This window comes from Erpetoichthys calabaricus, chromosome 8 (assembly GCF_900747795.2).
Source record: "Erpetoichthys calabaricus chromosome 8, fErpCal1.3, whole genome shotgun sequence".
In the NCBI taxonomy this organism is placed as follows: domain Eukaryota; kingdom Metazoa; phylum Chordata; class Cladistia; order Polypteriformes; family Polypteridae; genus Erpetoichthys; species Erpetoichthys calabaricus.
Genome location: NC_041401.2, coordinates 159,070,400 through 159,087,213, shown reverse-complemented (window position 1 = coordinate 159,087,213; position 16,814 = coordinate 159,070,400). Strand labels below are relative to the sequence as shown.

Genomic DNA, 16,814 nt, shown 5'->3' with positions numbered 1-16,814 from the left:
AGACTAATATTACTCAATTACATTGACTTCTTTTGTAAGTTGCTTTGGATAAAAGCAATTGCAAAGCAAATGTAAATGCACTTGACAAATAAGCCTTTATTCCAGTACAGGCTGAGTGCTGGACACTGGCAAAACATGAACAAGTGACAGAGGCATCTAACAACAATTCTCCCAATGAGAGCACCACTCCGAATACATCAAGGCCAGAAAGATATGTACAATATATGATGCCGAGGTGAACTAGTCACCTAATGTAGAGTGTAGAGTGGAAAACAAAATACATTGCTTTCTAAAGCTTAATTCACACATTCATGTTTACCTGTGCTCTTTTCTGAAGGTGTGTAACGAATGTAATCCCTCACACACTGGTAAAATCAATTTTATTTAGAAGGAATGCAGTGCATGTGACATGCTGCTTTATTTCCTAAACAAAAAGTTGCTACCTTCACTACAACCCACATTTCTTAGCAACAGTTTTATCCTGTTCAAGGATAAGCAAATTTCATGTGTCGTTGAGCTCAAGATTTTTTTTTTTCTGCTTCCGATGTGTCTTTAGGATTGTGACTACCAAGACTGCAAGCATTGTAATACATACTTCAGGAACAACCACAAAATACTGCTCAGGAAATGTCTCAAGTGACAGGATATGAGTCCGGCATTATAACATGGCAGACCCCACCTCCATATTCCCGAAAACTAGATTTTTTTTTTTTTTTTGTTTTAAATACTACATGACAAGCATATGCATGTATAATTAATGCATGAACAACCTTACAGACAGGAGCTAAATGCCTTACTTCTTGTGCCAATAGCATGAATATCAGTGGAATTGAAACTGCACTTGTTTCACAAACTTTTTTGCACAGCAAAAACACAAAATTTGGCTGCAAACTCAGTTTTCAGTTAATAATTTTACACATTACTACATTTAAACAATGTTAATTCTTCATTTAAAAAACATGTTGAGTTGATAACATCTTGCTTAACACTTTCCATTAGGACACAAATTAAACTGATAAGCCTTTACATGATTATTTAATTATGATTCCTGGTTATATGAACTGCTGCATCTCACTTAAAAAATTACCACATTTAAATTGATACAAGGCAACTCATATCTCAAGCTGCAACATTTTGTAAAATGTTTCCAATACATAAAGTACATTAACAATAGAAATCAGCAATATCTCACTTCTTCATTAAGTAAAACATTTTATTTAAGTTCTCCTTAAAATTCCCTGAATTCTAGGTTGATAAGTTTAACACTTTCGTCATGTTGACAACATTGCATTAGACTGGCACGATTATGACAAAATTAATAATTGTGATTATTAATTTTAATTAACAGTACAATATGCACTTTGTCCTGCTAACTGCGTATACTGCATTCTGTTTACACACATTACAGTAAAACCTCCATTTTGCAATAAAGCACTTTAAAATTATTAATATGTAATTGTTAAATGCTGGATTTGTTAAAATATTTAAAAATTTATGTTTAACCATTTCAACAATAAAGATACGGCAAACATATTAGAAACTCTGTGTGACTTTAATACAGTAAATAACTGATGATACTAAAATATTTGAAAAATAAACTTCCCCGATTTTTTGTTCTCAAAATAAATGTTACTTCTGAAAAACCAGAAATCACCACCACTTAAAATTGTAAAATGTTGAAAATAAACGAGAATGGTAAACCGGATATGGACGCAGGGACCTGCCCGTGGACGCAAAAGACATAGTGCGCAAGTGCCACACAAAGCCCCCCCCCCCCCATGTGAAACGAGAGAGACTACGCACGTGCGCAGGCGCCACACAAAGCCACGACCTATAAGTCACCTTCCACAATTAGTATAACAAGGCAGTCATAATTATAATTGTGATTAATATATGATTAATTTTGCAGTCCTGCACTTGTTGAAAAGAAATAGTTCTAAAAAGCACAAATCCACAAACAGGATTAGAAAGTGACTATTTCTTGTCTACACGAGATATTGAAAGTGTCCTCTCCAGACATCAAAACACTACAGGCATAAACTGACAATAAGGTACAAAAAATTAACAGGTGTACTGTTAAGTTCAAGATTACAAGATTACATCTTGCCTGAAGAAGGGGCCTGAGTTGCCTTGAAAGCTTGCATATTGTAATCTTTTTAGTTAGCCAATAAAAGATGTCATTTTGCTTGGCTTTTCTCTACATTCATAAAGGCTAACACGGTACAACACCCTAGTACTACAGGTGAACTGTATAACACATTTTGTCAACTAGAAAGGCAGTTTCTATCCAACATGATATTAAGATGTAATTTCTGTCTTTACTTTGACAGAATGGTTCATTTGCAACTATAAATGCACTATGTATTTACTTTGGATGACACGTATTAGATATTCTAAATAAATTAAATATTCTTGATAATGATAACACTAATACTATATATTAACAGATTACACAGAAATGGACTACTTCTTTATAAGCTTAGTTGCCCTTGTAAGTGCGCAATACAGTTCAGTTAAAAAGTAAATCATCTGATGTAATACAAACTTAATTTATAAGGCATAGTGCACCATTGTTATAGAAGTCAGAATTAAACTAATAACTTTTAATGTGATAAACACATAAATCTAGAAAAGAAAAAACGTAGCTTTAAAAGATTTATATCTAATAAAATCTTTTAATGCTGTGTTTCCAAAATTCTAAATTATTCATTAAACTTAAATTCTTAAAAAATATTAGGTATTTAAAAGTACGCTTAATAAAAACTTGGGGTTTTCTTGATCCACAGACTGATTTTCAAAGCCATTATATTTGCTATACAACTATTCTACATTTGATACAGAGATCGCTTTCAGTTCAGTACAAAAGTAGTATTAGTCAAAACTTCATTCAAATAGTAACCATTTGAGTGTCAGCAGATGAAAAAACTAAAGAGTTTACATATTACATTTCTAGGGAAAAATAAAAGGTCAGGACATAAGCCTGGAATGTTGAATCCCTGTAAGAATGCCTAATCTGAGACTTCCTTTTTGGAATATATTCTAAACATATAATTACAGACCACCACACAAAATATTACATTTCTACATCCAACAGAATATTGTACTCCTACTTTAATCACTTCCACATTTTCACACTCACGTCTATAACTCTGATTAAAACATAAACATATAAAGTCCAGCTAAAAAAAAAAAAAAAAAAAAAAAAAAAGAAAATAAGATGTATAATTATAATACCAGTCTCTTTAAACATGGATCCAGCGATCAGATCATAGGTTCTTCCCATGCCTTGATAGAATACAGCTCTTTAATTTTAATTAACTTTCAAAAAAGTGTCGGAAACAGCTTCTTTAATTCTTTTTCAGCTTCTTCTTTGCTGAAGAAGATATAATGTCCATCTTGAACTTCCACTTTCAGTTTGGCAGGATACAAGAGGCTGTATTTGATATCGGCTTCCCGTAGCCTCCTTTTAATGTCGTTGTAGGATCTGTGTTTTGCAGCTGTTGATGGTGAGAAGTCGGGAAAAATACGAATAAGATTATTTTCGAATATAATCTCTTGCTTGTGTCTGAGAAGTGCCATCACATCAAGCTTACATCTTAGTCGTTCGAAGCGGACAATAAAAGACCTAGATTTAAAGGCGCTTGGTATCTTTGTGCGATAAGCCGTGGCTATCTCATTGTCGAGTTTAAAGTCATCTCCAATTATTTTAGACAGTAATTCTACTGCAAATTTCACTGGGCTTGAGCTTTCTCGTTTCTCAGGTATACCCTCAATTCTTATATTATTTCTTCTGCACCCATCCTCCAGGGCTGCAAGTCTGTCTCCAAGTTTTTTGTATTCCGAGTTCGCAGCTGTGGCTTTTTCATCGGCGTTAGATGCCATTTGTTCCGCTGTTTCCACTCGAGCCGTGAGTCCCTGCTTAACGTCTTCCAGCTGATCTGAAACGTCATTAATATGATCAAGCCTTTTCAGTTTGGAGTTAGTTTCTTCAATGTGTTCCACTAATTTCTCCAACATGCCTTTAAAGTTCACGTCGAAACGTTCAAATAGACGCGTTTCCTTATCTTTGTTATCCTTCTTGAGCTCAGTGGCCACCTTAAGATCATTTGTGTTATCTTTCTTAAGCTCCTTCATGGCCGTAACTATGGCAGTGGACTGTGTAGCGATCATCTTTCTGTGTAGCGATCATCTCTTTCAGTTCGGACAGTTCGCTTCTGCTTTCGTGCTCCGCAAGTGAAAATGCAGCTCCTGTTACAGGCTCGCGATGAGTAGATGAGAGCACGTCCTGCAGAGCCCTTTCTAGTCTCGAATGATCCTCAGAAATCGGCGATCCCTCGCGACCTGTATCACTTGCGCCTTCGCTCCCATTTTCACTCTCGACTGGAGACGATACAATGGAGCGGGGTCCCAGGAATTCTGCGCACTCTTCTGCCTGTTCTAGGTCAGTCTCCGTGATGCCATACCTTACACTTGCACTCAGGCCGGAAGTCTGTCCGGACTTCGATGCAGTTTTAAGTTTCTTTTCCGGTTCTTTCTGACTTTTCTTCTTGTTACTCATGCTTGTATATTGTAGTGGAAGTTCCTTGGTCGGGTTAAATACAGGATACCTCTAAATAATATGAAATACGTGGGAAAATAAAGCCGCTGCTAGCGGAGCTCTGCTTCAGACGTCCATCTCCTATAAACGGACGAAACCAAGGATTCGTTTTATTTATTTATTTTTTTTATTCCTTTTTTTTTATTTTTTTTTTATTTTATTTATTTTTTTTATTTTACTATACCTTAAAGTAGACTGTTTAACTTCATACCCTTGGTTTAATGCTTGTTCTACTATTTATACAATTACCATTATACTATTACAGTATGAATTACCAGGTTTATCCTAGACTAGTTTTTAAAATCATTCCCAGGGTTGTTTCTTTTTTTTCTTTTTTTTTTTTAATCTTAATATCTTAACTTAAAAGCGCTGAAGATTATTTCAAGCTTAAATATTGTTAATGAGAACATTTTTGGCAGATAGTATTAAGGATTTAACTGTAAAAGATATCTCTGTTTTAATTCTGTAACGCCGCTGCAGGGTGGGGTTTGTTTTGTTTTGGACGTGCTCTGTCTCTTCGTATGTCAGAGGACTGGAACATCGCGAAGTGGGGTCTAGCCTCATGTGGGGAGGCAAAATGGGGGGGGTGGGGGGAAAAAGGGGGGGAGAGAAGGAGAGCAGGTTATATTTAATCTATTCTTATAATCCTTATAATTATAAATATCAATGCAGCAACAGGCTAACATGCAACAACTCCTGGGGAATCTTGAAACTAAGATTAAAACTGCCATATTACCAATTAAAACTATAAAATGACATTAAAAACTCAGAATCAATGTCTCCATGATGGGACAGTTAACTTTGTGAGCTGGAATGTTAAAGGCCTGAATCACGAATTAAAGAGAAAGAAAGTATGCTCTCACCTAACAGGCTTAAACGCTAAAATAGTATTTCTACAGGAGACCCACTTACTAACCAAGGATCAGTTCAGATTACAAAAAGACTGGACTGGCCAAATGTTCCATTCTAGCTTTATAAAGAAAACTAGAGGGGTGGGAATTCTCATACATAGAACAGTTCCATTTGTAGCATCAGAGGTAGTGTCGGACCCTGAAGGGAGATATGTGATGGTCATGGGCAACTTATATAACAGTAAAATGATTTTGATAAATGTTTATGCACCCAATGTTGATGATAAGGAATTCATGCAAAATCTATTTGCATCCATTCCCAATGTGAACACTCATAAAATTATAATGGCTGGGGACTTTAATTGTGTTTTAAATCCACTCTTAGATAGGACTCCCGTGACAGGGGGGACGACATCTAATACTGCAAAGATAATTACACAGTTTTTAAATGATCACAACTTATGAGACCCCTGGAGGTTTCTTAACCCAAACTCAAGAACATATTCGTTCTACTCACCAGTGCATTATAGCTACTCAAGAATTGATTATTTTTTATAGATAATAATTTCCTGCCTACAATTAAATCATGCAAATATGACACAATTGTTATCTCTGACCATGCCCCTCTAGTCTTGGAGCTAAAATCAATAAGTCCCTCGTACTCACCTCGCAGATGGCGTCTTAACCCTCTTTTATTGGCAGACGAGAACTGCACAGAATTTATATCCAAACAAATCAGCTTCTTCCTAGAGACAAACACGTCTACAGAGGTTTCTGCAGGAACACTCTGGGAAACTCTAAAGGCCTTCCTAAGAGGCCAGATTATTTCATATCTTTCCCATAGAAATAAATTAGAAACCAAGAAAGTGTCAGAGCTAAGAAATGAAATTACTAGAATAGATGAAGAACAAGCCAGGCGTCCAAGTGAAGCTCTTCACAGGAAAAGGCAGGCCCTGCATACAGAACTTAACATCTTAACAACTAAAGAAACTGAACAACTTATTTATAAGTCTAGACAGCATTACTATGAACACGGAGAAAAAGCTAATAAGCTTTTAGCTCAACAAATTCATAAACAAGAAGTTCACAATGCAATACCAGTAATCACCAACAAGAATGGAGAAGAAATCATCGACCATAATAAAATAATGCACACATTTAGAGATTACTATAAGTCTTTATATTCCACTGAGCCCAAAGAAGACAACACGCAATCTAATGCATTTCTGGATAATTCACAAATACCACAAATAGATGCTTTAAGTGCTGAGGAACTAGATAAACCTCTAACGCTAACAGAATTACTATACGCTATAAAGTCACTACAAAGCGGGAAATCATCAGGCCCTGATGGTTACCCCGTAGAGTTTTATAAGAAATTCTCCACTCAGCTAGCTCCACTCTTATTGGTAACATTTACAGAAGCTAAAGACCACCAAATACTACCTCAAACATTTCAACAAGCATTAATCACCGTCTTTCCTAAACAAAATAAGGACTTGTTACAATGTGCATCATATAGACCAATTTCACTCCTGAATAATGATGTTAAGATACTCTCAAAAATCCTAGCTAGAAGGATGGAGAAAGTGCTGCCCTCGGTAATATCACAAGATCAAACTGGATTTATTAAAGGCCGACATCTATCTTCAAATCTCCGACGCTTGTTTAATGTTATATATTCACCACCAAAATCAAACACCCCAGAGATATTACTATCATTAGACGCAGAAAAGGCATTTGACATGATCGAATGGAATTACCTTTTCACTGCATTGGAGAAATTTGGGTTTGGCCCGAATATTTGTGCTTGGATTAAACTACTGTATACCAGTCCAGAAGTTTCAGTTTGTATTAATAAAATTTGCTCAGACTACTTTAAACTAGAACGTGGTACCAGACAAGGATGTCCCTTGTCGCCACTGTTGTTTGCAATCGCTATTGAACCACTGGCGGTTCACTGCCGAAATTCTCATCAGATAAAGGGGATTGTCAGAGAAGGACTGGAACAGAAAATTTCTTTATATGCAGATGATATGGTCTTATATATATCGGACCCAGAAAACACTGTCCCTGCTGTTTTAACAGCACTAACAGAATTTCAAAAGATATCTGGTCTTAGAATTAATCTGAATAAAAGTATACTCTTTCCAGTGAACTCACAAGCATATAATAATAAATTAGACACCCTACCTTTTACCATAGCAGATCAGTTGAAATACCTAGGGGTAAATATCACAAGTAAACATAAAGCTCTTTATCAACAAAATTTTGGCGTCTGTATGGAAAAAATTAAGCAAGACTTGCATAGATGGTCAACCCTTCATCTCACTCTAGCCGGAAGAATTAACATCGTTAAGATGAATATCCTTCCTAAACTTCTCTTTTTATTTCAAAACATTTCAATATATATCAATAAATCGTTTTTTAAACAGTTAGATTCAATAATAACCTCATTCATTTGGAACTCAAAACACCCACGTATCCGAAGAGCGACCCTACAAAGACCTCAGACAGAAGGTGGCATGGCTTTACCAAATTTTCAGTTTTATTACTGGGCAGCAAACATACAAGCCATAAAAACCTGGACACAAATAAATGCACATACACAGGCTTGGTCTGCAATAGAAGTAAAATCCTGTAGTACTTCTTTATATTCCCTGCTCTGCTCTCCAATAAATGAAAGTTATCGCAAATATACTAATAACCCAATCGTGCTTTACTCACTCAGAATATGGAACCAAATTAGGAAGCATTTTAAGATGGAAAATCTTTTATCAGTGGCACCTCTGCAAGGGAACCACCTCTTTCAACCTTCGCAAGTATATCCAGTTTTTTAATACCTGGAAAAGTTTTGGGATTAAAATGCTCAGAGATCTTTATATAGACAACATATTTACATCTTTTGAACAATTACGTTCAAAATTTAACCTCCCAGCTACACATTTCTTTTACTATCTTTAAATTAGAAATTTTGTTAAACAGAAATTGTCCGATTTCCCCCACCTTGCACCCTCCACAATGCTGGAAAAAATACTGCTCAATTCCGAGGAAACAAACACTATTTCCGCAATATATAAAATCTTATTAGAGTCCCTACCTTTCAAAGATCCAAGAGGACATTGGGAAGAAGATCTCTTAATCAATATATCAGAAAAGGAGTGGAAGGTAGCAAAGCAGAGAATTCACTCGAGTTCTATATGCGCAAAGCATAGAATTATTCAACTAAAAATTATATATCGAGCTCATCTGTCTCGCTTAAAACTGTCCAAAATGTTTCCAGGCCAGGATCCAACCTGCGAGCGCTGCAACCAAGCTCCTGCCTCACTGGGTCACTTGTTCTGGGCCTGCACCAAACTAACATCATTTTGGACAAAAATTTTTAAGTGCCTCTCAGACAGCCTTAGTATCACAATCCCTCCTAACCCACTAACAGCTGTGTTTGGTGTCCTTCCAGATGGACTTGAATTGGAGAAGGACAAACAAACGGTGATTGCATTCACTACACTCTTGGCACGCAGACTTATTTTGTTAAATTGGAAGAATCCTAATTCTCCTCTTATAAGTCAGTGGGAAACTGATGTTTTATATTATTTGAAATTGGGAAAAATCAAATTTTCAGTTAGAGGATCTGTACAAAATTTTTTCAAAACTTGGCAGGATTTAATCAATATTATTTTAATATAGATATTTACTTCTCCCCTTCTTTTGTCTAATGTTGCCTTATTAAAAAGCTTAAAGCAATTTTCCTTTAGCTAAGCTCTCCTTCTCAGGGGTGGGGTTTGATTTGTCTTCAAATTTGCTGGGTTATAAATTGATCTGTTTGTATGGAATGATTACAATGAAAATTAATAAAATAAAAATATTAAAAAAAAAAAAAAGAATATTGTACTCCAATTTTTAATGGTTTATGAAATACACAAGAAAACATACCAATGACATTGACAATGGCCTTCAGGGCACCCAGTATACTACCCAGCACCTCTGGGTACTCTTCTCCAAGGTACTCGTACAAAACCACACCCAAGTGACCCATCAGTTTTTCCTTTGGTAAAAAAAAAAAAAAAAAGTTAAAACACATTAAATTACTATTAAATAAACCTGAAAATTCTTCAAGAAACAGTAATAAAATGACACTGGAAAACAAGTTGTTATGAGTATAAACTCCAGCCTGTGGATTCAGAAACAAGAGCCCTACCTTCAATAAACGGTAATGAGGCATGGATTAATAAACTTTGAAAAGAACCTTCTGTCCTTCAGTGTTAATACAAAATGAAATCCTAAAAACAATCTCAAAAACTTCACACAATTAATACATCAAGTGAAGTAACTGTACAAAAACTATTAAGGCATAATTAAATTTTCCTTGTAGCAGTTTTGTTTGAACTGTCCACTTTACTCAAATTGACTTTCATGCTGCATTGTAATTGACTACATACTTTGTAGGTATTTTTAAACAGAGAACAGGAAGGGTAAATGACTTGCTAAGAACCATACTGTGACAGGAAGACAAGAATCATCCAAAGCCTTGGTCACCGTCCTAAATACCCTGCTGTTTATTAAAGTACCACATTTAGTTAATTTTTACATTACAGCAGAGTGCCCCACTTCACAAGACTTCTAAGTATTGTACCACATTTAAACAGCAGAAGAAACCTGTCTTTTTTTTCCTCTGTAAACCATGCTCTTTGTAATCTGGTCTTATATCACAGCTATAACATAGCATAGTATTAGTTCCTTTGCTCAAAGGCTTTAACTCATTAAGATTATGGCACAATTTATTCCAAAAAATTCAGAAAATAATATTCTGATATTTATTTCTATATTCTGATAGTGTCAAAAATAAAGACAAAATTATAGTCCTTTTTCATGCCAAAATTGACATGGTTTACTACAAATACTTCTTTTTGCCCCAAGTCTATAAAAAATTGTACCAGAAAAATACTTGAACATTACAAGACGGCAAAGGAACAGTAATGCCCATGCTAGACACTTATAGGAATGCACAAAAGAAAAATACCTCTTGACATGTCTTCATGACCACTGCAGTTCTAGATATAAGATCTGCTGCTTGCTGTCTGACTTTCGCAGACTTGTTGTTAAGTCGCCACAAAACTGTACCACAGATCTGAGGGAGATATGGCTTAACTCTTTTTCCCAAGGCATTGACAACCGTACCAAAACCATTTAACATCACAGAGTCCTGAAAATGTCAAAAAGGATAAAATAATAAACACATTTAATGAAGAGTTACTCTGAATTAAAGATGTTTTTCAAAAAATGCTTAATATATTAAAAACAATTTGTGTGTGTGCTTTTTAAACTCTACCTCAATCTAAGTTTTAATCAGCACCTTGTGTATAAAAATACATACATGTACTTTCCAAATACAGTCAAACCACAAAAAATGGGACTGGCACTTTGGAATTTGAGTTGACTTAGAATTTTTTTTTTTTTTTTAATGTTGATATTTCTTATGCACTTTTCTCCAAGCTTCAAAGCAAATATATACCTAAACTTCAAAGAAGATAATTCAAATGCTATTATGTAAATTCAAATGCTAAAATGTTAACCTTTCAAGTCAAATGTACTATCATCACTGATTTAACAATATACCTCAGTGGTCTGTTCCTGGAAAGCATACAGAATGCCGTCAATAAGTTGCTCCTCCAGTTTGTGATCAATATCTGCTGCCCCAAGATTTCCCATGATCTTTTCAATAGTTTCCATCACCATTTTACGGTACTGTTCAGCCTCATCTTTCAAATCATCCACAATGCGAGAGATGATTTCTGCAGCCCCAACCTTATTTGCCAATTCCACTGTCGTATCCACCAACTATTTGAAAACAAAGATCAGGTAAACAGAAAAAAACACACTTTAATTCTTTGATATTACATGCATAAGAACATACAACAGAATATACAGGATATATTAAATCAGTTTGTCAAACTGTAAGATGTTTTAAAGTACTTGTCTATAATTCCTCCGATCCAGGGCCATTCTATGCTGCCAGAAATGTTTGAAGAAAGGTGGCAGGATTTCAGTCTTGATGTAGTTTGCTTCTACACCATCAGTCCCACAGCACTGTTTAACCACCTAAAAGATAAATTAAGTTAATATAATGTTAAAATATAAATTAACATAAGATACTGAAGTCAAGCCAATCTCTTGTATTAACACTTAGATATTTTTAATTGGCAGCTAGTCTTTTAAATATGCATTTTTTACAAAATATGAGATACTTTTCATGCAACAAAATACACCAACCACAGATACTCACTTTAAGAACAATCTTTTTCATCTCTTCATCAGGAGATTGGAATTCTCTAATCAAGATTAACATCACTTCTCTAGTATAGTAGTTTGCATATTCAGCATCCATCAAGGGTATAAGATAACCAATTGCTTTGAGGAAAGCAGCAAGACCCTGTAGATTAAAAAGGAAAACTACTGAAATGTCTAAAGGAGAAAAATGGGAAAACACAACTCCAAGTTACACAATATTCAATTAAACTGACTTAGTTTAATCAATGAAGGTTTGATAAAACGCTAAACTATTGAATAATTTCAAATGGATTATTCCTTACCAAATAATAAAAATGAAAATCCAACACTGAAGAACTTCCTAAGGTCAATTTGTTCCCGCACTTAGTTTGCAAAATGTGTATATTTAATGTAAAAAACAAAATAGCAGTAGCACACACTGTAACGGTTAGGGGACAATTTCTCTGTTTGCAATTCTGTTCTACTAAGGACTGTTACTGTGCTCAACAGAGCAGGTTGTTTTTAAAGTTTCATATGCTTTGATGTCCAACTGGATCAAAGTTACATTAGGTAAAAAAATCTCCACCTTGGATGCCTGTGAGAAATCTCTTCTTGTTAATTCAGTTGGGCTAAATAAAATCTAGCATGCTAAAAATAATTGTTTCAAATGAAGAGTTTTAACAAATAAGCATCACTGACTTTAAGAGAAGGCAGCAAAATCGTAACTCGGATATCCCTGAAGTTAGGGCACAAAACAGTAGAAGAAAGTTTTGTCAAAATTAAGACTTGCACCTACTGGGCTATCATGTGTAATTCATGTAACATCTAGAATCTGCTTATGGATCTGTTAACGGTTGTTAACCACAAGTGTGCTAAAATATGGTGTGTGCAGGGTGATAAGGTTTCTGAAGTGTCTAAAGCACATTTCAATATTCAGTTTTCTATATTTTTTTATTTGAATGATGTTGAGCTATTGCAAACAGAATTGTTTGTTCCCTCAACATATGAAGCATTTGCATCTCTTTGTAGGTTGAACAAAAATAGGTTTAGAACTTTGGCAATATGAACAAAAGTGACTTCATAAAGATAGCATAATGTATGTTAGCAATAAATCTCATTGAACACTTAATAGAGAAATCAGGTTATTAGACAGGTTTAATCAAAGACAAAGCCTGGCTTCTTATACAACACTGGCTTGAAAGAAAGCCTCAGATTCAAGCAGAGAACCAATTTTGGTTTTCCTCTCATTACTATCCAACTTTCAGATATTTAAGATCTTATTTACGCTGTTCAACCTTTTTATTACGACACGTTAGGCTTGTACAAAGTCTTGATAAGAAAGCTATTAGTGAACAAATTACTACAAAACAGTCAGCTTGGCTGAAAAGACATTCTACTTTACTAGCATGTCAAGAGGTCTGCAATTATTTGGTATTTGGGGACAGAAAGGACTGGGGTGGTTTCTTTTTAAAAAAGACCATTAGGAAACTAGTATTACTATTTTGAACAAAGGTTAATTGCTCCAGTCTCACAAATCCATGTGGAGGTTGCAAGTTGTATTTGTGTCTCAAAAGGCTTTTTCTCCAGGTACTCCACTTTTAATCCCACTTCCCCAATATCCACTTAAGTTAACTGAATGACTAAATGGGCCCTAAAATGGACTACTTAGTGTGGAGTCAGCCCTGTCCTTAATGCTATCACTATATGCTTCTGCTCCATAACCTTCAATTGCATTAAGAGCATTTGAGAACAACATCTTTTATTATCAAGCTACCTTTATTACTAATTTGCACATGAACTTGATTTTAGCACGTTGTTCAAAAATTGCAACATTGCGCCAAATGACTATGCACATGTCTAACTCAAAAAGGTAATTAAAACAATGCTACATGTCGAAAACCAATCCAGACCTGTTGTAACTGGTCTACAGACGTGCTTGCTCTGCCCTCCACAACAATGTGCATAATCTGATCTCTCACTCTCCCATTAAATCACAATATGGAAACTTTTTGACTGCCCCTAACAGAGAAAAATTATGATCAACTGGAAAAAAAAGCGTAAACCACATTTCCAAACACCTGCTTAAGGCAGAAAAGAACAGAAACACATAAAAGGTCTGCAAAACAATCAAGAAAATTAAACATAAAAGAGAAGCTACTGTCTCACCTTGCCTCTGTGCTGCCTAATACCCTTCCAGAGAGGCTTGAGGACAGAATCAAATGACTCAATGCCGTAAGGTGTAGCAGCCTCCGCCAAAGCAGCTATAGCAAGGGCACTAATAGTACGGACTTTTTGCTGCTCATCCACTAAACCTGAAATAAAATGAAACAGTAAACTTTAGTAGAGTCAGCTTTACAGAACACATTTACTTATAACTAGTGGTGCAACAATCCTTGGGCAAAATTCAGATTTGACAAAAGACATATAGGTAGCTGATACAGATGTTGTACACAATAAAGGAAACATCTACCAATATATTAATATGAAAGACCTAATCATTAGCATTCAGAATAGCTTCAGTCCTTCTGAGAATGCTGTCTTAAAACGTCTGAACTATGTGTAGTGAAAAAATGCATTATCCCTCAAGAAGACAAGCCTTCAATTTTCTGAGGGAAAAGGATGGTGAAATTTGCTTTTCAAACTTAGCTAACATTGACAGAGCAGGACACAGAAGATATAACATCAACTTGGTATTTATGAAACCACTCTGTATTAAGTACTAATTGTCAGCCTTTTTTAAAACAGTTGAAACAGATGCTAACTAGCCATCAATTTAAAAGGACTCACATTTGCACCTGCTTTTATAATTCTGTTACTTCAAATTTATAACCCTTTCTTATTCTGTCTTTCCATTATTTTGAACAAAAAATGTTGACAAGTGCATATTTATACAACTGCAGCTGGTTTGGTATAATTTGATATTTTGATTAATTGGTTAACCAGTCTTTGACCGTTTCCATAATTTTTAAAGATAAACATGAGAGTTCATATTAGAATATATTTAATATGATTTTTTGGGATTATGGGTGTTAATTTAATTTACAATATTGTACTACACTGCTCAGGCTATGTCGTCTTAACGAGCTCCTAATTTAATTAATGTATTGGACAAAAACATTATTAATAACAGTGTGCTCTTTACATAGGGAAGAGGTCCATCAGTAATCAAAAATATAAACACTTTGCTTGAGAAGTGTCTCAAAATCTTGCACTTTTCAGTAAGGTTTTATTGTGAATACCGCTTTCAGAGCATGTACAGTACTTATATGGATTATGTAATGAGATGTGAAATGTTATCTTTAGTTCCCAGTTTGTTAGGCCTTGACAAAAGGGTAGAGGCCTGAAACACAACGTCCTAATAGCCAATGTGGATACTATGGCTATATTGAATACTGGCCATCTGAACTTTGTTACCTACAACGTTTAATTAAGGATTGTTTGCATGACCTGCCTATATTTTGATAAATGTCTAGTATGTTGGAATCCTTTGCGCTCAAGTAATGATGATGGATGTTTTTGTGCTCAAGTAAAAAAAAAAAATGTTTTAAGTTGAGGTTGGGTATTTAGTATGTAATGTGAACAGCAACTTTTGACAAATGACATGGCTGTTTCATTCCCTTTATTTTGACTACATTCTGAAACAAATATGATTATGCATGATCAGTTCTCTGTCTGGGTCTGCTGGCTTCTACATTCTGGTGCTTGTTTTTCATTTCAGTCGTCCCGAATATGAAAAGGACCAGTTTATTATGCAAGTACCTTAAAATCCCATTTCAATTTGACTCTTACTTTATTTACATTTCAGGCTTACTAAACAGATACAGCTTTAGTAATGGTCATCCATTAAGTACATCATACAGCACTCAGCAACTGCCATGTTGCTTGTATGAGTTTACTAACTACAGTATATCCAAGATTCAATAATTTAAGAGCACAATATACACAACTTTCATGAAATTTAAATAAAAAAATAAACACAAAATCATACCATGTTCAATGATTTCAACAAGACTCCGAAGATGAGGCAAGATGGCACAGCCCATCAGGATGGCAATCTGCTGGACAATTTTAATGCCAGTGTGTCTTGCTTGCCAGGACTTTTTGCTTTTACATACAGCCTTGAGGAAGGGTAAAAGTGATGGAATGCCAAGGGCAGATGCCACAACAGCAAAGGCACGGGCGGTTGTGTTTCTCACATACTCGTCCATGTTGTCAATATCTGGACGCATAGTTGAGATCATTGTGGCCAAGCCAGCAGCCTAAAATTATAGATACACAAAACAAGACTCATGAGCAATACTCAATTTAGGTATGCCATTACTGAAAAATATCAGTTTCAAGTGCATAATGCAAACATATTACGACCCTTAACATATTACAAACAAATTAGCAATCTAAATTATTTGGGGAAGAAAATGTCATGTAGACCCACCTTTGCCAAGTTGGAAATAATTTCTCTGCCTTCCACTCTAGCATAGTAATCTTCATCAATCAACAATGGCTCAATAACGACAAGAATCTGGCAAGTAAGAGAAAAATGTTTATATTCTGTTTAAGCACTCAATTGATATTTAATTTTACATAATAACATAGGATAAAATACTATTACTGTACATTATTCTAGTTTAAAATGTTTTGTGAAGTAATGCAAAAGATTTACTATGTATATATAGTCCTTAAAGCCCTGCATATTGGTATTCTTCAGTTTTGAAAATAAGCCCATTTTATTTAATTAAAAAAACACCACCATACCTTATGTACATAGGGTCGGACCAAGTCATCAAGTTTGTACAATATCCTGTCAATGACCTTTACTAGAAGATGACGCTCCTGATCTTCCAAAGTGGGTGACATCAGCAGGGGCAGAATCTGATTAAACAAGGGTCCTGCCCCAAATTCCCTGGCTTTATCAGTAATCTGACGAAGAGCTGCCTGAAAATTTAATGGAAAAAATATTGGTTTAAAGTTGGAACACATTAAGTTCTGCCAATAACTGTTTTACACTGTCATTTTCAGAAAAGAAAGATATTTAAAACTTAAACTTCCAAACTCTACTGTAGAATTATACGGATATTTTAATATAAACATATTACACTCAC

The 16,814-nt window shown here is 35.0% G+C and overlaps 1 protein-coding gene across 2 annotated transcripts in view; it reads right to left on the bottom strand.

Annotated features, from left to right (window-relative positions):
- Window positions 1-16,814, bottom strand: part of sf3b1 (splicing factor 3b, subunit 1) — an 84,372-nt gene that overhangs the window by 13,541 nt on the left and 54,017 nt on the right. For both annotated transcript variants that reach the window (XM_051931048.1, XM_051931049.1), the window contains 9 exons: window positions 16,468-16,647; window positions 16,148-16,234; window positions 15,704-15,974; window positions 13,882-14,027; window positions 11,732-11,878; window positions 11,422-11,547; window positions 11,065-11,286; window positions 10,469-10,651; window positions 9,382-9,493 (listed from right to left, as the gene is read on the bottom strand). In XM_051931048.1, coding sequence (XP_051787008.1) covers window positions 9,382-9,493; window positions 10,469-10,651; window positions 11,065-11,286; window positions 11,422-11,547; window positions 11,732-11,878; window positions 13,882-14,027; window positions 15,704-15,974; window positions 16,148-16,234; window positions 16,468-16,647 — 1,474 coding nt within the window. The remainder of the gene's footprint in view (window positions 1-9,381; window positions 9,494-10,468; window positions 10,652-11,064; window positions 11,287-11,421; window positions 11,548-11,731; window positions 11,879-13,881; window positions 14,028-15,703; window positions 15,975-16,147; window positions 16,235-16,467; window positions 16,648-16,814) is intronic.